Here is a 24,431-nt window from a genome sequence, read left to right as displayed (position 1 = left end):
AATTGGAATCGGGAATTGAAAAAAATCAGAACTTTTTTAGATATCAGATCAGAAAAAATTTGTGCCGTTATTCCGATTCCAAAAACGATTCCTTTATGTTTTTTTAAAAAAAAATCTTCCACTGCCGGTAATAATAAATATTTATTGATTTTAAACTCTTAGTAAAGCTAAAAGCTACAGATCACTCCTTTGCAAGTGTGGTTTTCCAATGCCAAAAACGATTCCTTTAATTATCTTCTTTGATTTTGTTTTAAAAAAGAACTTCCACTGTTGGTAGTAATAATAAAACAATATTTATTGATTTTAAATTTCAAGTAAAACTAAAATCTCTAGATCACCCCACCACACGTGTGTTTTTACGTTTGAGAAAATATATGCACGTTTTGTGTTTTTATGGTAAGCGGGACAAAATATCGACTTTTTAGTTAAATATTTAGAGATTTATAAAGAATCAAAATCAGTAATTGTATCGGAATCGGGGGAAAAATATTGGAATCGTCCCATCACTAGTTAAGACCTAACGTTATTTTTCTATTTTCTATGGCAAGAACAAAAACATTGTACGAATTAAACTTTGTTTCAGAGTTTAATGATTTATTTTGTTGGTTTTAATCACAAGAATTGTAAAAACTAACCTTTTTGTTGAAAGAGATGACCTTTGCAGTCTCTACCAAACTTCTCCAATTCAAGGTCTAAATACTTGAAATTTTAGATGTAGGTTACCTGGACATGAGTCAAACTTTTTAATATATATTCATATGCACATAAAGTTATGAACAGTACATAGGGCAAAGCCGGGCTGAACTGCTAGTTATCTATATTTTTGTTTTATTGGTAGTTTGAAATCAATATTTATCATAGCTATAGAAAATTAATTTTTAAACTAAAAACCCCAACATGGGAATAATTGTTGGTTCTTTTTTGCTATGATAGCGAAATTCAAAATATTGAATTTCAAATAAGATAAACACTATTTACTTGTCATGTCACAGTAATGAAAATATCCAAAAATTGCAAAAAAAAAAAAAAAAAAAAAAAAAAAAGGATGAAGTAGAAAATTAAAGAAAATAGTTTTCGAATGTATTTGCAAGTTTTGCTTACATAATAAATTCAATAGCACGCATAGTAGCAGGGGAGGTAATTAATTTCTGAGAACTTTAAAAAAAAAAAGAAAAAAAAAAAAAGTTTGGTCAATTTATGAGAAATGAGTTATTTCCCTTGTGTTTGTTGTACGTTACAAACAAACTTGGCAAAATCGTTTTTTTTTTCTTTTTCATTGAATCATGGAAATACTTGTTTTATGTAATATTCGAGCAATATTTAATTGTGACATGATAATTAGATTTTTTTTTTTTTTTTTTTTTTTTTTTCAGTTAAAATTAACATAAGTAATTGTTTTTTAATGAGAGCGCAGTTTTTTCAATGTCGGATTTTGCTATTATAATAAATCATTTTTGGAATTGGAAATTAAAATTTTTCCAATCATAAAAAAATTTCAAATTATTTTTCAAATTCATCATAAAGAAGTTTCTTATATAATATATTTGTGCTCTATTTTGTGAATATTTTTATAATTGAATGCAAGTGAATCTATTCACAAACGCACATAGATAATCCTTATACAACAAACTATCATGATACATTACGATCATGTAATCCCTACAGCCACCTGCCTTGAAAACGCTGCTGTGAAACCTGACATAGTTATGTGAAATCAGTGAGAGAGAGTAGCAACCTTGGTTGAAGTGAGTGTTCCTAATGATGGAGGTCTGAACAAAGCTGAAAGGGAGAAACAGACCAAATATCAAGGTCTCGTGTATGATATGAAAAGAAACTGGAATCTTAAGGAGATATCAATCATACCAGTTATTATAGGTGCCACAGGGCTTATGAAGAAGAACCTGAAGTCCTACCTAACTAATATTCCTGGTGAACCAAGTGCAAAAGAGATCCAGACAATTGCACTTAAGGGAACAACAAGGATACTAAAAAAGAGCTCTCGGTTAGTTTCAATAAAAAGCAGGGCAATGTTGGCAGCTGGTTTGGCTGCCCCATATTCAGCGTTATAATCTTCAAAGGAAGAAAATTTAAAAAAAAAAAAAAAAAAGTGGAGCAAATAAGTTCAAAATTAAATAAACTTTTCTTTTTCCTTATTGATTGGATGATCAAATAAATTATGATTAATAAACTGTCATCATCTATCTATTATATAAAAGTGAAAATGTGTGTGTGTTTGCATTTTTTTTTTTTTTTTTTTTTGTATGTTCAGCAAAGGCATTTTTTTTCAGGGGGGGGGTCACTAATTCTTACAACTTTTTATATACTCCCTAGATTATAATATCTCCGATTTACGAAACGAGGTCGCGCCTACCTTTTATTTGAGCGATTTTTATGTTACAAAATTCGCTCTGTGATTTCATTTCTCTATGGCGTGATGTTTGACCTAGAAAAGCAGACGTTGACGTTCGTTTAACCATTAAATTTGAACTATTTTCACTTCACTGCCTGCTTAGCGTCGCGGTAACGTGTCACTTTTTTTTTCCACCTTCACCTCAAAGCTTCAGGTTCGAGCCTACCTGCCTACCAAAACTTTTTTTTTCTTTTACACCTCCAAACATCCGGGCAACGCCGGGCACCCCTGCTAGTATTGTTACAGGAAAAAGGGCTGTCCCCATTTCCTGTAAATAAGAACATTTAGATAAATTAAATAGATTTCGAAAATGGAATATTAGAATTTCGCTATTGTTAAATTTCATATAAAATAGTTGGATATTGTTTGTATTATAAAAAGAATTTGATTGTTCGTTCTTTTATGAAAACTGAATCAAAAATGTAAGCTAAAAAGAATGAACAATACAAATTAAAAATATATTGTAAAAAAAAAATAGGTTAGTTGAGAATTCTTTCTTTGCAGAAGTGTGTTTCGGACAAATGTGCTTAGCCAATATAGGAGCTAGTATTAGTCAGATCAAGGCAGTCAACAGTCGAGCAGAGAAAGCAGAAGAGTTTAGTCTGCTAGTCAGAGAGAGAGAGTTGGAGTCATGGTCCTTTGGAAGTGAAGGAAAGAACATTAAACTATGTAGATTCCGAATTTGAGTTCTTGACGTCATTATCATTTCGACCAGTCAAATGAAATAAAGAATCACCATCGATTTTTGCAACTGTTTGTCTTCGTATCGGCATTTCACAAATTGAATGTAATGTGTTAATCATCTCAATATGAACTTTCCATAACCCCCTTCCAAGTAATGTGTCCCCCTCCTCCATAAGTAATGATTCACCAGTCTGATGTAAAAGAATAATGAATTCCCATCATCATCATCTCAAATGTTTCTCTCACCATCATCAATCCTGTATTACATGTACCCGTTATATGTCCCCGTCATCTCTCGATATATGATCCCCCCAATATGAAACTCCATATATATATATATATATATATATATATATATATATATATATTCATTAAATACTTTTATATGTAAAATCCGATCCTGCATTTTGCTAATTCCTGCCCTCTGATGAGAAGGAGAGTATTTCTTCGAAACTCCGCGGATTAAGGACTATCCACTTGTGCTTCCTTTTTTAAAATTAAATATGTTTTTAACTCTTTTTCAAGATGTCTTTTAACATGTTTTATTAATCATTTGTTCATTTATATATATATATATATATATATATATATAGGTAAAATGTGTGTGTTTGTATGTCTGCCAAAAAATTTCAACACACATGATGAACACTGACATAATCTGTATCATTGAAATAGTTTGGAATTATTTTAGAGATAAATAAATTGTATATTTTTTTGATTTAATTATTTGCACAATTATCCTCATATCCTAGTTGTTTTTATGACGTTTCAGCCAATTATTCCTCTGCCCTTCGTCAGGTTAACGTAACTGGATATGAATGTCGAATCCTCCAACTACATCCACAGCAATTACTGCCTTCGACAGTTGATCGATAATTCCGAAAAGCGTAACATTAAAATAAAACAAAGCTGGAATAATAATCCAAGAATATGTGAAAAATCAAAAATATATTAATATCAAACATGTGTTAAAAAACGTCTTCCAACCGAGAAAATTATTAGAATAAAAATAAAATTTCGAGAACACAAATTTTGTGATCTTATAGCAAGAAAATATGTATGTGGAGCGCTTGAAAGCCAAATTACAATGCAAATTTACGAAAATAAACAAATATTTTATTTGTTTAAAATTTATAATTTAAATATATTTTTAAGACAAACTCCATCCTCAGTATTTTGTATATTTTTTTTTTCTTGCCATGTAAAGTTGGAGAAAGTAACAAGCAAAATATTTGTTTATTTTCATAATATTGCGTTGTGATTTGGCTTTCAAATGCACCTGATGCGTATTTTATTAAAATTAAATCAACGCTTCTGTAACGGAACTCACACCCATGACAGTAATCTCGTGTAGCCAACGCACTGTTCCGGCATTTCAAAATACAACCGCTGAGAAACTATACGCAGATCTTTACTACTGACTTTTCTTTCTCTAATTTTACAACAGGGCAAGAAAAAAGAAGAAAAAAGATGTACATAATACTGAGGATGGAGTTTGACTTTAATGAACTTAAGGATGAATTACCTTAAGAATGACTTGAATGTTTAAAAAAAAAATGGAATCCTTCAAAAACAACTTGAATGATCTGGAGAATGACTTGAATGGCTTTGAGACTGACTGGCTGTAAAGTGGGTGATCATTTTACATTAAATTTATACAAAAAAGTGATCCCCCACTTTATATCACAAAGTTACAAACATAAGTACAGCATGTAGTAAGAACAGATACGGCACTTTGATCTTGGCCAAAAGGCCAAGCACAAAAGTGTTACCGACAGACCGACTTAGAGTTGCTTGCACGCAACTAAAAATGTAAAGAAACTGAGATATGTACGTGCAAGTATTGTTTTTTTCTAAACAGTTAATTTCTTGTATGTAAAAAAAAGAAAGAAAAGATTCAAGCTAAGATTGAAACCAAAACTTTTAAGACAGTGAGTCAAGTACAATAACCATTAGGCCAGCTTGACACGTCTCTTTAAAAGTGTTTTCAAACCTACTTATTTTTAACGTAATGAATCTGTCATGTGAACCATTCACGCATGTGCATTCATGAAACAGTTCGCAAACATAAAAATTTGACGACCTTCACATGCCAATTTTTCAATTTTAACCCCTTAGCAACCCATTTTTCCGGATCAAAACTGATTAAAAAGTTTTCCACATGTCTGAATACCCTATATACCAAATTTCAAGTCTATAGTTAAAAAATCCATTGAGTATATAGGGTAAGAAGTGTCATCACACGCACACACATTTTCAGTTTATAGATATATAGATAAGGAACTGAAAAATTCTTACAAAACTACTTCCCTCCGTAGCTTAACGGAAAATGCAACCAGAGAAATTGTTTTTGAAACAATATTTTCTTCTTGCCGTAAAAATAATGGTCAGTGAAAAGTTTTTCAACTCCACAAAACGGTTGTCACTTTTTTAAATGAATTTATTTAAAACAAACAGGTCGTCCGGCTTTGCTAGTTGACTTTCCAAGGTCAATGTTTTTTTGTTTTTTAATTTTTATTTTTACGGGCTAAAAAAGCCAAATCGAATTTTTTCCACGTCTAAATTCCCTGTATATCAAGTTTCAAGTCAGTAGACCAAAATGTGACAATAGTTTGGTAGAGATCTTGCATAGACACACAGACATGGTCACATATATGATGATGATGATTGCAACGTCTTGTCAGACGAGTGCCACTCCCTCAGGTACTGAAAGTCCATGAGCCGAAAATGACTTTAGTCCTGCCGGTAAAATTCACACGCACAAGCAGACATGACACTGAAGACGGTCACTGGTGTATATATATATATATATATATATATATATATATATATATGCACGCATGCATACATACATATATATACATACACACATACAAATAACCCACATACAGGCATACATAAACATACACAAGACGGTCATTGGCATACATACATACATATATATATAAACGCAAATATACATATCTACACATACACACATACATATCTGTAAATATACACACATATATACATACACCATGAATAATACACATACATACGTATAGACACACATGCATACATACAGATATACATACACATATACAAATACATACACACATATACATACATATACCCATACGTACACATATGCATATACATATATACATACACTTACTTACATATACATACACGTATATAAATATGCACTCACACACATATACATACATGCACACATACATACATATATATATGCATACATATACATGCATACACACATGCATAAATACACATACACATGCCTATATACATACATGCACATATATACACCCACATACATATATACATACATATACACATGTACATACACATCTACATAAACATACATAAACCTATACATAGATACATATAATGATGGCAGATCAATTATTACATGCTTCCAGCATTTCAGACCTACACGCGTGACAACTTTTCCATAGCAATAGAACCATTTTTTTTTTTTTTTTTTTTTTTTATAGACAAATGCCTAAGGGAGTATCTATACCTAGTGGTGTTACAGAGTTTTAGCTTTGTACAACAGCTAAATCTCTCTCTCTGTTCAAAATCTTGACATCAAGCAAGAGCAAGATAGCCAGCAACAAGTCAAACTGCAGACCAGCTTAATGCAGGTACTGGTCTCCCGCTTTATGTTTCTCCTAGAGGGGTTGCCTTCACCACGGCTTACAGGAGACCTCTCCACCCCGCATACACATGGAAATAAACACATGCGTACATACAAATGTACGCCAACATACGTATGCTTGTGCACACACATACAAACATACTCACGTAGAGGCACACATATACGCATATACACACATATGTACACACACATATACATGCAAAATACACATGAATAAATAGTCCAAAAGTCATAAATAGTAAGTGATCAGCACATAATTGTCCAAACAAATCAACGTACGAACCGACGAGAAAACAGTCCAACTGAAAATTATTTAAAGACGCTTGGATTTTTTTTTTTTCCTGAAAATAAAACTTTCACCTAAGAATTTATGGTAAAAAACTAATCTTTTTTTTGGGGAAAAAATAACAACTTTTATTGATTAAAAAAAAATTTCAAAAATAATAAAAGTAAATAAAGGAACAAAATGCAATTTTTCTTGAGAAATGTGTTTCATTTTAACAAACTGAGCCACAGCAACGCGTTGCCGGGTACAGCTAGTATATAAATGTATCGCTTCCGCTATTTATAATGTAATTAAAAAAAAATAGTCAAATCAATATTAACTGTTCTCTCGGCAAAAAGCATATACTGTTCGTCTCGATCAAGTTCGTTCAGTTTTAAATTGATTCGGTTTAAGGTTTATGAAAAGCGTTTAATGAAGTCGTGAATCGAAGTTCTTTTTGCCCGAGGTCTTGATGGCTCGCCAAGCTGGGGGAATTTGTATGAGGTCCATATTTAAATACACCGATTTACAAGATAATCACTTTTCGGTGTATCGTTTCATTAGGAGAATATACGAAAATAAAAATTCATGTCTGTTTATCCATTGCTCTCTTTTGCTCTTAATATGCGTAGATATTTTAATTAACGCAGATTTCTTATTATAAACAAAAAATGCCGTAGATATTAAATCTGATGTTAAAATCCTTAAAAAAATAAAGTAAAGGAAAGAAAAAAAACTGAGACGTGTGTATGGGAGTATTGTTTTTTCTGAACAATTTACTTGTACGTTAAAAAAAAAAAAAATATTCTAGCTGAGATCAGAAACCAAAACCTAAACAGGGAATTAAGTACGATAACTATCAGGCTAGCTTGACATGCTCTTTGAAAAGCGTTTTCAAACCTACTAGTTCTTGACATAAGGAATCTGTCATGTGAACGATTCACGCATGCACATTCGTGAAACGGTTGACAAACAGATAAAAATCTGATCCCCCCCCCCCCCCCAATTTTTTTTTTCAATTTTTCCCCCCTTAACATCCCTTTTTTCTGGATGAAAATGGATTAAAAAGTTTTCCACATGCCTGAATGCCCTTATATACCAAATTCCAAATCTGTAGATCCAAAATTTGTTGAGTATATAGGTTGAGAAGTGTCCTCTCTCTCTCTCTCTCTCTCTCTCTCTCTCTCTCTCTCTCTCTCTCTCTCTCTCTCTCACACACACACACAGATTTTACTGTTTTAATCAATAGGGCAACATATTTATTTAAATTCTATTTAAAATGGGTAAAATATGTTACTTAACCATCAAATAATTAATTACCATATTTTTTGTTTTTTTTTAATGGGTGAAAAGTAATAACATGTCCGAACATGAAATTCCTTGGCGCATTATTATATCGATTCTTTAATAATTATTTTCTTGTTTTTTTTTATTTCGTTAGGTTGGAGTCCATGGAATCCGCATTGAATTTGTAAACGAAAAAGGGCACAAAAAAACTGCCACATATCTACCCGAGGTGGCCGTTGAGCAAGGTAAGGAAAATAAAAGTTTAATAACTTTTAATTTTGATTCACATTCGTGTGACAAAAAATGTACTGATAATTACGTTTTACTTAATTTTTTTTTTTTGTTCTTTTGTAAAACTTGAGCTTATCTTTTCAGTCATGCTTACGTGTGTGGACATCTTCACATTCATACCGCTTGACCAATCATCCCCAAACTGGGTCTATTTTAGAACTGATTTAATTTTCTGATTTCTAGATCAACAGTGAACAAAATGACAGTCTACAATCACCCCCTCCCCATCTTCCTGCAAAACATTCACAGCAAGCACTCCTCTAGCTACAACCACTGTCGAAAATTTCCATTACGTTCTATCTGAGTCAAAATTAAACAAGTTCCATGAGCAAAGCTTTTTTTCCCTAAAGCTGCCCATCTGTGGAACACAATATTGCAGGGTTACTTCTCAGCTGACTATAACATGTTTTTTAAATCTAATATAAACAAGTTTTTGATGAGCCATACTCAATTTCCACCATTACTGATCATCACAATGTTCACTCATGAACTCTTATCCTCGAGTGGCCTCAGGGTCTTGGTAAGCGGTGACTTTCTAGTAAAAAAAAAAAAAAAAAGGTGAAAGTCAGTTTTGGCTCTGGATCTGTTCATCATAGAGACTCGTTATTTGGTTCATATTGTAGCCAATGACCCCCCCCCCCACTGCTTCTTATATGGTCTTGATATTGAAAAGTTCTGTGATGATCGAAATTTTGATGGAATTTCCAATTTGATGAATTGATCTGTTTTTAGATAACAGTAATCAACAAACATTTCAATCCAATAAGATTTTTTTCTAATTTTGTCTGTTTAATAATTTTAAGAATATGACATACAATATGGAGAAATAAGACTCAGATGAGATTTTATCTTAACGATTCCAAGAATGAAATGTTCTTCAGGATCATCTTGCACTTCATATTCTTAACTTGGTCCATAATTTGTAGCCAACAAAATCCTGCAGCCTATATATATATATCTTTTGAGAAAAATAGAAAAACTGAATGAAATTATTAAAATAATCAAGGTTTCGTCCCTATTTCAGAGGACATCTTCAGGATATTGAAGTAAAAATGCAAGAAAAGAAAAAGTCATAGATCGTACGAAAAAGAGGACAGTTTTTGAATCCCACCCATGTCGGAAAGGACAAACGTGTGTGTATGGGAAGGTTGGGTTGTTCAATGTCTGTATATATATATATATATATATATATATATATACACTTTTAAAAAATGCGTTAAATAAATATGTACACTTCTTTTTTCTTCTTCTTCTCTCTCTAAACTTATTCATTTTGTTGAAATATTTCAGGAAAAACGGTTAACCAGGATCTGTTTTGATATTTTGTTCTTTGATTATTATTTTCCCTATGCTAGGAGTTAAATGGTAGAAGCCTTTTCTTTGCGTAATAGTATTCGTGTTTAATATTAGTGCTGATTCTAAAAGTCTTCTTTTAGCTCTATCACGTATTTTATAATTTTCGCTTGATCTAAATTAAACGGATGATATATATATATATTAGTAGTAAGTTATAAAATATATATGGCAATTAAGCTATACAGAATATTCCGCGTTTCATCCACGCTAGGATTCATCAGGCTTATATATATGTATATGGCAAGTAAGCTACCTATATATTTTCATAACTTACTACCTAGCTCAACTTATGTATTAAGCACTGTTGAAGTAAATACTGAAAATTTATGCATAAAATTATATCTTCGTATATTAATTTGTGATTAAATGAAGTAGTCATATATATATATATATATATATATATATATATATATTAAATTTATTTATACAAACATTAATGGCTAGATATGTGCATACATGTTTCTGTAATCATCCACGTTGGGGGACTATGTCTTCAGGCCAAGGATTACCGTCGAAAACTGATATTTCAATCAAAAAACATTTTCCTATTTCGTTTGTAAAGTTAGAATGTAACCTGGGTGGGAGTCATAAAGCGGTGAGAGGACAAGTGAGGTCTTTGAAGATAATAAACATCTTCTTTTTCATTTCCCTTTCTCTCTATCCATCCCATCTTTTGGTTTTTATGGCATAAGGTACTTGAGAATTTAGTATTTTTGTCTTACAGTCTGTAAATTAAAAACATTTGTTTCACATGATGATAGACAGAAAGTTGCACGAAACAAAAGAAAAAGGAAACATAATCTGGATAGTGAAAGTGTTGTATAGTCGCATGTACGCCAGTCGATTTTTCGTCAACCGGAAAAACACTGGTAACACAAACTTTGGTTTTCATATTTTTATAAAAAAACATTCTCATTTTCTTTATTGCCACGTTTGTGTGCGCTAAACTAGAGACAGAGAGGGTGGTCAGATGGAACCACGAGCTCATCTTCTCTTTTTTGCCTTTTCCTCTAGGCTATATATGTGACCTGCTCTCTACAGTTGCTCTAACCTTATCAGCTGTGAGCGTTAGATACTTGAATTTCCACCACTTGTCAAGTTTTGATAGCTTGACCCCAATTGTTCAGTGCGTTTTGGCTACCAGCTATCATGCATGTGTAACTCTCTAAATTGAATGCCATAAACAATTTAGAAAGTAAGGAGCCAGGGATACGGGCAAGAAAATATGCACTAACCCTGAGTCCCGGTGGCTACACTCTTTACTCTATCTAGTGGTGGGCCCCTCATTATGCAACCAGACGCTTAACCAAATGCTTATTGGTTACTGGAAACTACCGCTCTGATACTCTGAGTGCAAAAAATGCACACGACTCTAAATCCAGGTGGCAATATCTTTCACATTGTTGACTGGCCGTTGATTGTCGGATGCTGTGGTTGAGTTCATCCTTCGCAGTAGGTGCTCTGGTGAATGGCTGGTATGCTGCTTTTCTCAGTTGCAACTTGGCGTCGGGTTCAGGGCAGATCTGAAATCAACTGTGTTACTTCCAGATCAATATGTAATCAATGATAACACTGAAAATCATTTTCTTATGAACAAAAATAATTATTACATAAAATCATTTTCTTATGAACAAAAATAATTATTACATAAAATCATTTTGGATACGGTTTGTACAAAAAAAAAAGCATCAGTTAATTTCGGGGTTTCTTTCAGATTTAAGAAAAACAAAATGTTTTTGCATGCTGAATCTTTCAACTGAAATCAAACTTTTCAATTAATCTTTTTGATCGAACGAGGAAAGTCGTTCTTTTCACTTTACGCTTTCGAGGACACATCAGCCTTCGAGGGCCTCCAGCCTTTTGGGCTGGCAGCCCAAAAGCTGATGTGTCCTACTCAAGGTTTATTAAACCCTAATTCCGACCACCATTTGTTTGAGATCACTATTCCATTCTTCAGAGATTACTCGTTCTCTTTTTCTTTCTCTATCTTTAACTATATCCCTCTTCAATTCTCTTTTCCCTCTTTTTCACCCTCAACTCATTGTTCTCTTAAAGAAACTTTATTATCAGCCATGCGCCCCCCCCATCTTTCTCTATACTTCTCTACATCACTCCTTTCCCACTTCTCTCTCCTCGTCTCTCTCTTCTCCAACTAAATATATGCTAAGTTAATAATTTTTTCATTTATTTGTCTATTTATTTCTTTATGCATTCTAAAGGTTCTTTGTGACGATCAACCCTTATTTTTCTCCGACTGGTAGTTTATCGCTGTTTTCTGTCTGCCTGGGTGGTTAATCATTCAGATATCTAAAATATGGGAGACTTATTAGATAATTCTCCCTCGATTTATAGTTTTTATAGACTTCTTGCCAACAAAGTCTGGTTTTTGTATCTAAATTCCATGTGACTGTCTGGTTTCATTAGTTATTTGAAATCCATTTTTCCAAACCCTCCAGAAAAACAATATCTTTCCTTAATTCCTTTGTTTAAAAAAAAATCCCATTATCAGGTTGCCAAAAACGGACAATCTTTTGTGCATTATCAAACCAAAGCCTGTTTATATTTTCCTTTCATCGAAATAGATATATTTTCTGATGGACAGAATTTTATGGACATCTGTTTTTCTTGACCAAGTGCCATACACCCCTGACCATACCTCATCCTCTCTCATCCTCATCTATCTGAGCAAGGCTCTTAGGCATCGCCCGGGACCTTGCTACACTTTTAAACCAACACGTTTCAGGTGAAACCTTATGTAATTGCATGTCATAGCGAAATTAGTATAACTTCTAAAATTTACGAAACATGGTCCATTAGAAGATGTACTAAATCTATTTATAACAAAAAGTCAGCCACATTTACGTTCTGAAATGTTTTAAAAATAGCAAAATCTTTAAGTAAAGAGTTATCTCCCTCGTTATCCATTGTCTTGGTTCTACATTAAAACGTAATAAAATTTGATGATTCGATAAAATTTGTTTTTACTTAAACTCCTACTAATTTCACTATGACACGTAAGAAAAAAAAAAGATAACTCAACCATTCATACTTACTAGATTTATATTGTAATGCCCACAAGTTCCCATTAATCACTTAAAATAAAAAAATAAAACTACTTGATTTACGTGGCGTTTGGAATATGGTATTTTCATTTTGTCATGGGTACATCATACAGATTTTTTTTTTTTTTTTTTTTTTAATATAGGGGAAATTCTGGAAAATGGCTGCATGGATCCAATGGATGGATCATGAGAATTAATCCATTCTTTTTTTTATTTTTTTTATATATATATATATATATATAAATTTATTTTTATTAATCCATTTCTTTTTTTTTTTTCTTTTTTTTTTTTTCTTTTTTTTCTACCCCATTTCTATCTTTCCAGCCTGGGACAGAATACAGACGATAGACTCGTTGTTGAGAAAAGGGGCTTATAAAGGTGTTATAACCAATGAGGTACGCAAGAATGTACGGCTGACTCGGTATCGCAGTGAAAAGATCACGGTCAGCTACAGTGACTATGTATCGCAGAAACAGAACAGCCATGCATGATGATAGCAAAGTACAGCCTCAGTAGATACGTGCTACCAACAGCCCGTGGAGTCACACAGACACACACAGACCGTTAACTAACGACATTCAACCCCCCCACCCCACCCTCTCCTTGCATTACTACCATTTTTTTTTTTTTTTTTTTTTTTAACGTTTTCGTTTTTCTTCTCGTGATGGAGTGGAAGGCCCCCATTATTGCTGTCGATGATACGTCCTCCAGCAGAAGCAATTTCCAATGCAATGGGCAAACTATAATGCCTTCCTCGTTGCCTTTGGCCGTTCTACTCACCCAGCTGAAAATCTTTTTTTTTTTTTTGTTTTCGTTTTTTTTTTTTTTTTTTTTTTTCATCATTTCAATTGTGACTTGCATATGGCCATTTTAAAAAAAAAAAAAAAAAATATGAAAAAAAATTAAGACTAAAAAAAAAAAAATTTTTTACGTGCTCATCAGAAGAAAAAAATTTGGTACTTATTTCGAATTACTTATTTATAAAATCAAAAATACAGAAAAATCTTTGTACGTACTCGCTATAGATTGAAGATTTCATATTCTGAAAATCATGTAAATTGATGAAGTTTTTTCTTTTTTTTTTTAACTAAGAAAATCAAATTTTATGACTAAGCGAGACGTAGAATTTTGATCAGCTATGTTCAATGAAGAGACAACTCAATTCGAACTATCGAGATCAAAATCAGCCTTATAATGGATACATTTAATATTAAAATCGTAAAAAAATTCTAAATTTTTTTTTTTTTATACCTGATCAATTTAGGTCGTTTTTTTTGAATATGACATCTTCGTTCCATGACAGGTTTGTACATCATAAAGATTTTTCTGTTTTTTTTTTTTTTTAATTTTATTTATGTTTATTTTTTTAAATAAGTGTAAATCTAAATAAGCACCCAATTTTTAATGAAAGCATTTTTTCATTCCCACTTCTAACTTCTAAAATTAAAAAAAAAATTTAAAAAAATAAAAAAAAAAAATATATATAACAAAAAAAAATTAAGTAAAAACGGGTCAATCTTCATATAAAACCATTTTGTGGAGGAAAAAAAAACTGAAGGGGACAAAAAAATTTTTTTTTTTTTTTTTTAAATATTCCTAATAACTTTGGATAATATTTATAATCCCATTTTTTTTTAAAGCCATGAAAACAAATAATGCAAAAAAAAAAAAACAAAAAAAAACCTTTAAGTTTTATATCTGGGAAAATTTAATTGATTTTGAAATCAATGCATCTTATCAAATATTCAAATATCTTTTTGAAATTCAATTAGAATTGGATAACGATTATATTTAGTTCTTAATAATTAAAGGGTTTACAGATCTCAGTCTCATATGAAAACCTCGTCATCTATAACAGCCGTGGGATGGTTAAACAGTTTGAGTTTCTTTTTTTTTATGTTTTAGCATCTTTTCAACTAAACAAACAAAAAAAAATCTGCTTGTCATCCTATTCATCTTTTTTTTTTTTGATAAAACATTTTCTAATAAATTTTGAATAATGAATCCGTTTTCTTTTAAATGATATCTTTTTTTTCTCCCAATTCATGGAAAATATTAACAAATTAAAACAAAAAAAAAAATAGACTTGACATGTTGAACAGCAAATTAATATATATATATATAAGGAATGAAAAAATGTACCAGCGGTGGTTGACGTTATGTTTAAAGAAAAAATAGAAAAAACCGAATGAAATTATTAAAAAATCAACGTTTCGTCCTTGTCTCAGAGGACATCTTCAGGATAATTGAGATAAAAATGTGATAAAAGAAAAAGTCATAGATCGTGCGAAAAAAGACAGTTTTTTAAAATCCAACCCATGTCGGGAAAGGACGAATATGTAGACGCACACATATTCGTCCTTTCCCGACATGGGTTGGATTTTAAAAAACTGTCTTTTTTCGCACGATCTATGACTTTTTCTTTTATCACATTTTTATCTCAATTATCCTGAAGATGTCCTCTGAGACAAGGACGAAACGTTGATTTTTTTAATAATTTCATTCGGTTTTTTCTATTTTTTCTTTATATATATATATATATATACACACAATTTTTTTTTAATGAAAATCGCTTCAGACAAGGCATGAAGCCACTTGATGTAAGATACTAATTCAAGGTCAAAAACTAGCCAATGATAAGTTTTAGATGGAATAGATTCTGACCCAGTAAACAGTGATTCGTCCCCATTTGTCAGAAATATTTCTCATTGTATGTGCAAACAAAAGAAAATGAGTTATAAGGCTGCCAAAAGCAAACACATTGTCCACTTGCTACTTTCTTTACATTTTGAAATTATACGCACACATACACACACACACACTTATTTATATATAAATTTTATTTATTAAACATTTGAATATTTTATTCAAATATTTATTAGATATTTTTTTGTGTAAAAAAAAGTTATCTATTCAAATGTTTTATAATAATAACACAAAAAATATGTCCCATAAAATAAATTAAGTGGGATGGAGAGGCGACATAAACAAAGGGCAGGTAACCCCCTCAACGCTCAGGCGAGCGTCACAATTAAATACCACAGAATTGCTAATAAATAAATAAACAATATGATGGACTCTCTCGCTGATTTCGATGTATGAGATTCCGCCTCAACAACTAAGTTGCTCGGAAATCCACATAGATAATTTGTTTATAGTGGTGAAGGCTTTGTGTAGAACCAACCACACCTTTTGGTATTGCTGCTAATCTTTGTTGGTGCAAATGACTGCCACAGGACAAAGTATACAATAGACTGCAGGTTTTTACATCAGTTTCCTCCTCTTAGATGTGTGTCTTAATGAAGACGCGTTAATTCACTGGGAGAGAAATAAATTGTTTATCGTTTTTAAACAACCACAGAATTCGCGCATAAGCCTGAAGAGTCCTAGAGTGGATGAAACGTGGAATATTCAGTGTAGCTTAATCGCCATATATATTTTATAAATTACTAACTAGCTCTACCTACGTATTGAGCACTTTTGAAGTAAATACTTAAAGTTTACGCATAAATATATACCTTCGTATATTAATTTTATGTGAGTAAATTAAGTAGTTATATATATTGTAAGCCTGCTTAGCCTGATAAATCCTAGCGTGGATGAAATGCTGAATATTCTGTGTAACTTAATTGCCATATATATTTTCATAACTTACTACGTAGCTCTACCTATGAATTGAGCACTGTTAAAGTAAATACTTAAAGTTTACGCATAAAATTATACTTTCGTGTATTAATTTGTGATTAAATGAAGTAGTCTATACATATATATATATATATATATATATATATATATATATATATATACATACACATATATATATACACTAAACAATGCTTCAAGCAAACTACATTTACTTATATATATATGTATATATATATATATATATATATATATATATACACTAAACAATGCTTCAAGCAAACTACATTTACTTATATATATATATATATATATATATATATATATACATACATACATACATATATATATCTATATATATACACACTAAACAATGCTTCAAGCAAACTACATTTACTTATATATTTGTGTATCATTTTTTTTTTCAAATTGACAAAACCAATATAAGATGAAAATTTCATGAATATATAACAACTAGTGTAAGTAATCGATGCCGTTTTTAATTCCAATGACCAAGTTATTTATTTATTTTTTTTTTTTTTTCTTACTAAAATTCAAAATAATTCATAACTTGATGGCCATTTCATGCACAACGAACCAGGAATAAACACATAATTGTCGGGATTGTTTATACAGTTCATGTGAAGACCAAGGATTGCTGGTGCAAGAAACCCTTGGACGAAAGCTTCAAAACCCCTTTCACATGCATCTTTCACAGAACCTAGTTCCTCAACGGAAGCAAGGATTTTGTCCGTTATTATTGGTATTCTGATGAGCTGCATAAATAAAATATTTGAGTAATTACATTTTCATTCCTGGTTGTTTGTTTGTGCACGAAACAATCGTCAAGTTATTTCGAAATTTTTAAAAATTTCAGTAAGAAAATGAATAGACTTGGTCACTAAAATTTACTACACCATTATCTACTTATGTATGTGTGTATAGTATATAAATGAAAAAAAAGTCTATATTCCAAATTTCAAGATACTGACCATCTTACCATTTATTCCTTTAAGTAAGTTGGCATGCACAATACTTGACAGCACCTGTTTCGTAGCACAGAATCATTCATTTAATTATTATATCAATCAATGAATTTATTTTTCCCTTAACTCATCAGAAGAAAAATCAATAAAAAAGATGGCGTAACAAAATGTAAAAAAGGTAATTGCAACTTTTCTCTCAATTTTCAGATTTTGTAATCATACCAATATGCATTTATTTTCTTTTAAAATTGATAAGTGTTTTTTCTTCTGATGAGTTAAGGGTGAAATAAATTCATTGATTGATATAAAAAAAATTTAAGAATGATTGTGCGCTACGAAACAGGTGCTTTCAAGAATTGTGCATGTCAATTTTTAAAGAAATAAGTGGTAAGATGGTCAACATCTTGAAATTTGGAATATAGACTTTTTTTTTTATTTGTTATATGCTCTGTAATTATATCGAGCTTCATAAATTAAAGGATTGCTATAAATAAAAGGTGAAATATAATTAAAGAAACATATTTCCACATAAATATGTGTGTGTATTGTATATATAATACTGATGATATTGTTTTAGTTTCCTAAATGCTAATCCACTCAAACTCTAGTGCTTATCAACAGTGCTCAATAACAAGTAAATCAGTATTATTATATTATAAATTACTTTACTTTTACAAACCTTATTGGCTACATATGTGCATACATGTTTCAGTTGCAATTCTTTATTGAACACCATGTCTTAAGGTCAAGTCTTGTGATCAAACTCTCAAGCAGTTTTGTCTAGACACCTTGAATTTCATAAGAAACCACAGCTGAAACATGTATGCACATGTGTAGCCAATAATGTTGGTATATATAAAGGAATTTATATATTTATTTTTTTGTTTCATTTTCTAAAGTTTTTTTTTTTTTTGTCTATGTTCTAAGAAATGAATGGATTTCCTATGTGGGTGTTTTTTTTGTTTTTTTTTTACATAGGAGTCACCACTTATCCTCGAGTGGCCTCAGGGCCTTGATAAGGGTTATTGAGTGTACCGTAATCAATTCAATGGTATAATATCGTAGTAGTCGTTATTAATGGAAATTTTGTAGATTGGATTACTTAAGGGGCGTTTCATCAATAATTTGATTGTTGGACTTGAAGACAACCAAGTTGTAGTCAGTTAGTTAACACTTGATTTATTTATGAGATACATAGATATTTGACTAAAGTTCTCTTTTACGCCTCAAACACCGAGTTAGTAAAGAAATTGAGAACAGAATTTTCCTCTCTCCAACTTCTTGCTATTACTTGAAGTAATATCATTCAGAGAAGGTGCACCATTCCTTGTCAAAGCCAGTGTCGGCCACAAATGCTATGTTATTTTGAATATTTAGTTAGGGTTTACTTGTGGAAAAAAATTTCCTCCTGCCAGTTTGTCCTGACAACCCCTGTACAGAGAAACCTCAGACACTCAAGGATAGTGTATAGTAGGCATTCAAGTTCTCTCCAGTAGGGGTGTGTGTGTATATATATATATATATATATATATATATGTATATTGCTACTGAAGTTTTTTGATACTGTCAAGTTCTTTTGTATACACAAGTTTGACTTTTTCCTGACACATCTTAAAAAGAAATTCTGATGTCTTAAAATTCTCATCTGAAAAGTGAGTCTTAAGCGGCCATCCTTTACATCTTAAGTTAGGCCTAAATAGCATTTAAGCTGACATATTGACCTTTTTTTTTTACTTTTTTATTTATTTATTTTTTTTTTTTTTTAACAAATTTTTCGCTGTTAATTATTGTTGTATTATTATCGGTTAACAAAAGTTTAATAACAAATTTGTCATCTCGCCGCAACTCGTTTAACGGTAATTTTTTTACAATTCATAACCAAAAAAAAAAAAAAAAAAGGAAATCAAAATCAGTAATGGTGATAATTCATAATCAAGGTCTGAAAAGATTACATGACACGTGTAGATGGTGTCTTTCATCATAAACATAACTCGAAAAATATAAAGGGGAATAACTCATTTTAAATTTTGTAATACGATAAGAGTTGTCTACTATATGACACAAGTTTTAGTCATGTTCTATGAGTGATATTTCTGACAAAGGGGGAAGAATTACTGTTTTCTAGGTTGAAATTTGTGAACACTTATAGTTTTTTTTTTTTATCTCCTTACATGAAATGGCTTCATGCTTGGTCTGCATTTGTTTCCATAGAAAAAAATTGTTTTACTGTACAAGTTTAAAATGTGCAAACAAATATAAATAGAATGACTGTACTGTCTTGACCAACACTGGATGCATACAACTATTGGGTTAATGCAAAAATGTTTTTTTTATCAGATATATATATATATATATATATATATATATATATATATATACATCAAAAAACATTATTTTTGCACCAAACTAATATATATATATATATATATATATATATATATATATATACTTGGGCAGCATTCTTTCATTTATACATGTTTGGTTTAATATCAGCACTAAGCTTTGCATATTTTCTTTGTCTATTTTTCTTCTTTCAATATGGTGGGCTAATTTTCTCACATTTTTGATGAGAGAGTAGAGAAATTTACTAAACATGCTAATGTTTTCAACCCACATGGGTCGTCTTCAGGTACTGTGGTGTAGTGAATATTCATTTGTGACTTGACTGATCAGATGACATGCCTATAAACATTTGAGTATGCTTTCCCCCACCTCCAAACTTGGTCTGGTGGTTGATGTTAGGTTTTATGTGTCAAATGAGCAATGCCTTGAGTATGGGTAGGCATAGGCTGCAATATGAGACCTTCACTATACCACAATACCTGAAGACGACCCATGTGAGCTGAAAACGTTAGTACATTTGGCAAAATATTGAAAAAATGGACAAAAAAAGAATACCCAGAGCTTAGCACTGATATTCAACCAGACCTGTGCGTGTGTGTGTGCGAAGAAAATTTATGTAAACTGAAAGACTTTTGTTTTTCATTGAATCTTTGAAGAGATATTAATTCATAAACTCATCCTTTTCTCTTCTAATGCATTACTGTCATGTTTGGCGTTATTGTTCATGGGTTCCTTTGATGAGATAAGTGTGTTGGAGTATTCGGTGCTTGTAGTTAGAAATATGCCGGTGGAATATAATTCAAAATAAACAGGAAATTTCTACGATGTACTTATGTATAAGACTATAGTTATTTAAAAAAACAAAGAAAAAACATTTTAATTTTTTCATTAAAAATATAAATCCTTTTTATTGTGTGTTTCTGCTTCTCCCTTAATACGAACATATTTTTATGTTTTTAAAAAACAGAAAAGGGGAGCTAAGTCATTAGATGCTTTTGTGTTAATGGGCGAGTCGGAAATATACGAAAAATGATTCGTGTTTTTAATTAAAATTCTACTTGATAATTTTTTTTTTTGTAATTTTTGGTGTAGATACTTTTGCCTGATATGTAAGTATATGAAATATTTCTTGCTAATTTATTTTTAATTGCTATATCACACTGGTGTATCTTTATGAACAAGCACCCAATTTATTTTGAACTGCTGTATTTCATCCGCGTATTTCTAACTTACAAAAGTACCAAACGTTCTTGCTTTTGATTTTTGAGTTGCCATAATAGACTTACTCTCATTTGTTTATAAATTGGATTTTTATTTTTTCATCATAAATATCTTCAAAGAATATTTAGACAAAAATAAAAAATGGGGTTCCAAAAAATATTTTCAAAATTCCTCCTTTTTTTTTCTTAAAATATATGAAGATTGACCACCAAAAAAATGTTAACTTCTCTCTATCTCTATTACTTTTATGATTGCGTGCGTGCATGTGTGTTAAGTAAATAAAAAGTAAAAAAAAAAAGAATTTTATAAATCGTCTGCAAGTATAAATCACTAAAAATAAAAAAGTTATAAAAATGTTGGTACTTATGCGGTATAAGGAGGGTGTTATCGTCGGAATCCTCTGGGAAGTTTGCGGGAAATGTCAGGTGTCAAGCGATAGTTTTGTGATTTTCTTTCTCTTTCATTGTAGAATCCTTTTAAATGAAAATATTACTTCTGTCGGTATAAAGCTAATTAATTAAAAAAAAAAAAAATGATTGAAAAATGAAAATTTCAATATAAACTTAATTGAAGAATGAAATTATTTTTTAATGATTATTCAACAATTTTTATGAAATGTTTAGAAAATTAAAATCAAAACACTCATGGTAAGGTAAGTTTCATGAATAAATATTTTTTCAAATAACAAACAGTAATTAAAAATAAATGTGTGTATATTTTTTTATGGTTTTTAATTTGTTCAAATCAAGATAAATATCTAGGTTTTAAAATTCTTGTTTATAATAAACCAAAACTTTTTGATTTTTTTTTTTTTGTATTACAGTTAAGGTGCTCAGCGTTTTGATATCTTCTGGCTTTTTCCGTAAACCACCCAGACGAGTGCGACAATAGCTTGGTCCTTATACTGCATAAGTACCGAAATTATCCTTGTGACTTATCATTTATTTTTCCATTATTTTGTAAAACTTCAATTCTTTAAAAAAAAAAAAAAAAAATCACGCCTCAAGTCTTGTCCAAATTTCAACCATGTTAATGCATAACGTGTGTTCTATGTGATGCTCTTTGAGTGGTTGAGATTATTTTTGTCAATTGTTAGCAAGTCAAATCTCAAAAAATCAATTCTAGCCAGCATGAGGTACAAATTCGGTCAGTTTTAAGGGAAAAAAAAAAAAAAACTAATACTTACCAGTTTATAACTTATGGTGATAGAATTTTTTTTTTTTTTTTTTTTTTTTTTTTTTACAGCTTTGGTAAGTAAGTCAGGGAGTGAAAGGTTCAATTGGTATTGATTTTTTTTTTTTTTTTTTTTTTTTTTTTTTTTTTTTGTGCTTGTGCGTTAGAATCTGATATAAAAAAAATGTATTTTGAGTAAAAACACTATTACGTACTTTTGTGTTATGTTCATGTTCCCCATGAAAGCAAAATTTGACACAAGGTCGTTTTTAATGTGGGGGAAAAATCAACTCCCCAAAAAGGGAGGGGGTCACTCTGGAAGTAGGCAAAAATAAAAATTGCCTTGTTTCTTCTATTGCTGCTAATTCCGTATGACAAACTAAATTATCTCCCTTGATTTCAGTTAACTTTGACTATTTTAAATTTAAAAAATGGCGGATCAAGAATATCCAACAATGACAATTTTTTTTTTTTTTTTTTAATAGTTCTAACAGATCTTTCATTTCGTAATTTTGCTGCAATTTTTATTAATTTCAACGTGACATGTAATTACATAATAGTGTTTTTACTTAAAATTAATACTTTAAAAAAAAAAAAAGAATTTTTTCTTTTTTTTTTTATACCCAAGCACAAGCACCATGTTTTGTTGTTGTTGTTCCAGTTGTGGTGTCTCAGGTGTGTTTGCTTTTTGAGATGCCACTGATCATCATCAAATCTCAGGTGACTCGTTAAAAATCATATCATATGGGTGTACGTCGCATGATGAATAGAGGTTGGGTGTATGTGACTGTATCGTTCTTTGTTGAATCGTTTCAAATACTAAACTTTTTTATAAAATATACTTCTTTCTAACTTCTTGTATTTTTTACATTAGGCCAGCCTGTTCTCACTGCCATGGACTAAGCAGAGATTAAATTAATAGTGTCAATAATGCCGTACTGCAAAATGCTATACATTTAGGAGTTAATCCAATGAACCTTTATCATGTTTATATAAGTCCTCAATAATGATTATATAAATAAATGTATATATTTGTTATTGTCTACACATTTTCAGAGATGTTTCAGCTACAACTTTAAATAAGCTGATCCTCCTCAGGCCAATCTTCAAGTAAGATTACAAAACCTGAGGGGGACTCGGTTGATTAAAGCTTGTAGCCGAAACATGTGTGCAAATGTGCAGACAATAAGGTTTGTATAAATAAATAAAAGTGTAACAGTATTTTTACCTTTCATGAAATTGATTTTTGTATTAAGGAATTGCAATTTGGAAATGGGAAACAAAAATATAAATTCTACGCTTTTTGTTTAATGACAAAATGCGCTGGTATTAGCTGTTTCTTTATAAATTAGTTGATTCTGTTGGGCGGAGAGAAATCCAGTGGTGTTTGATTAGTCTAGAATAGCATGGTATTATGGATTTGACGTGGTATCACTGGTTTGTGATGATAAAACGAGAGACAAAACGCATTTAAATGAAAAATTTCACCAGGTTTATTCGTTAAACTATTAGTACGATGAGATGTAAAGTTCATATATTCAAACTGGTAATATTAATATTCATAGTTTAATCCTATCCTGAAAAAATGCTCAATATTTGAGATAGAGCATCAATATATATATATATATATTACTCAGGAGTCACCACTTATCAAAGCCCAAAGGCCACTCAAGGATAAGGGTTAATGAATGTATGATGATAGTGCAGTAGTTGTTAACACAGTAGAACCCCAAGATACAGCATTAATCCGTTCCGTGGTTGGGATCATAAGGTGAAATCGCCGTATGGTGGGGCCTAAGCAAAATTTTATACCGTACATATTAAAAATTAGTAACAAAATACAGTTCACTATATATAACACATGTATATAATCAAATAACATTATAAATAACACAGTAAGGTGTGGCAAATACCATAACCAGGGGCTGGGAAAAACATTGTAACCTAAAAAAAAAAAATGTATCTTGGGGCCACTATATCCCAGGGTTCTACTGTAACTTGGGAAGGATTTGATTATCCATGGATAGTCAAATTCTATCCAACTTGCACTATT

At 30.9% G+C, this 24,431-nt stretch overlaps 1 protein-coding gene across 1 annotated transcript in view; it reads left to right on the top strand.

Annotated features, from left to right (window-relative positions):
- The window catches only part of LOC145287753 (nuclear protein AMMECR1-like), a 130,680-nt gene extending 116,189 nt beyond the window's left edge, over positions 1 to 14,491 (top strand). Inside the window, exons 3-4 of the mRNA XM_080135534.1 lie at positions 8,459 to 8,549; positions 13,338 to 14,491. Coding sequence (XP_079991660.1) covers positions 8,459 to 8,549; positions 13,338 to 13,504 — 258 coding nt within the window. The 3' untranslated portion in view covers positions 13,505 to 14,491. The remainder of the gene's footprint in view (positions 1 to 8,458; positions 8,550 to 13,337) is intronic.
- Positions 14,492 to 24,431: the final 9,940 nt, after the last annotated feature.

This window comes from Euprymna scolopes, chromosome 11 (genome assembly GCF_053919585.1).
Source record: "Euprymna scolopes isolate OS-2025 chromosome 11, ASM5391958v1, whole genome shotgun sequence".
NCBI lineage: Eukaryota > Metazoa > Mollusca > Cephalopoda > Sepiida > Sepiolidae > Euprymna > Euprymna scolopes.
Note: the sequence above shows the minus strand (reverse complement) of the source record. Positions and strands in the feature narration are given on the sequence as shown.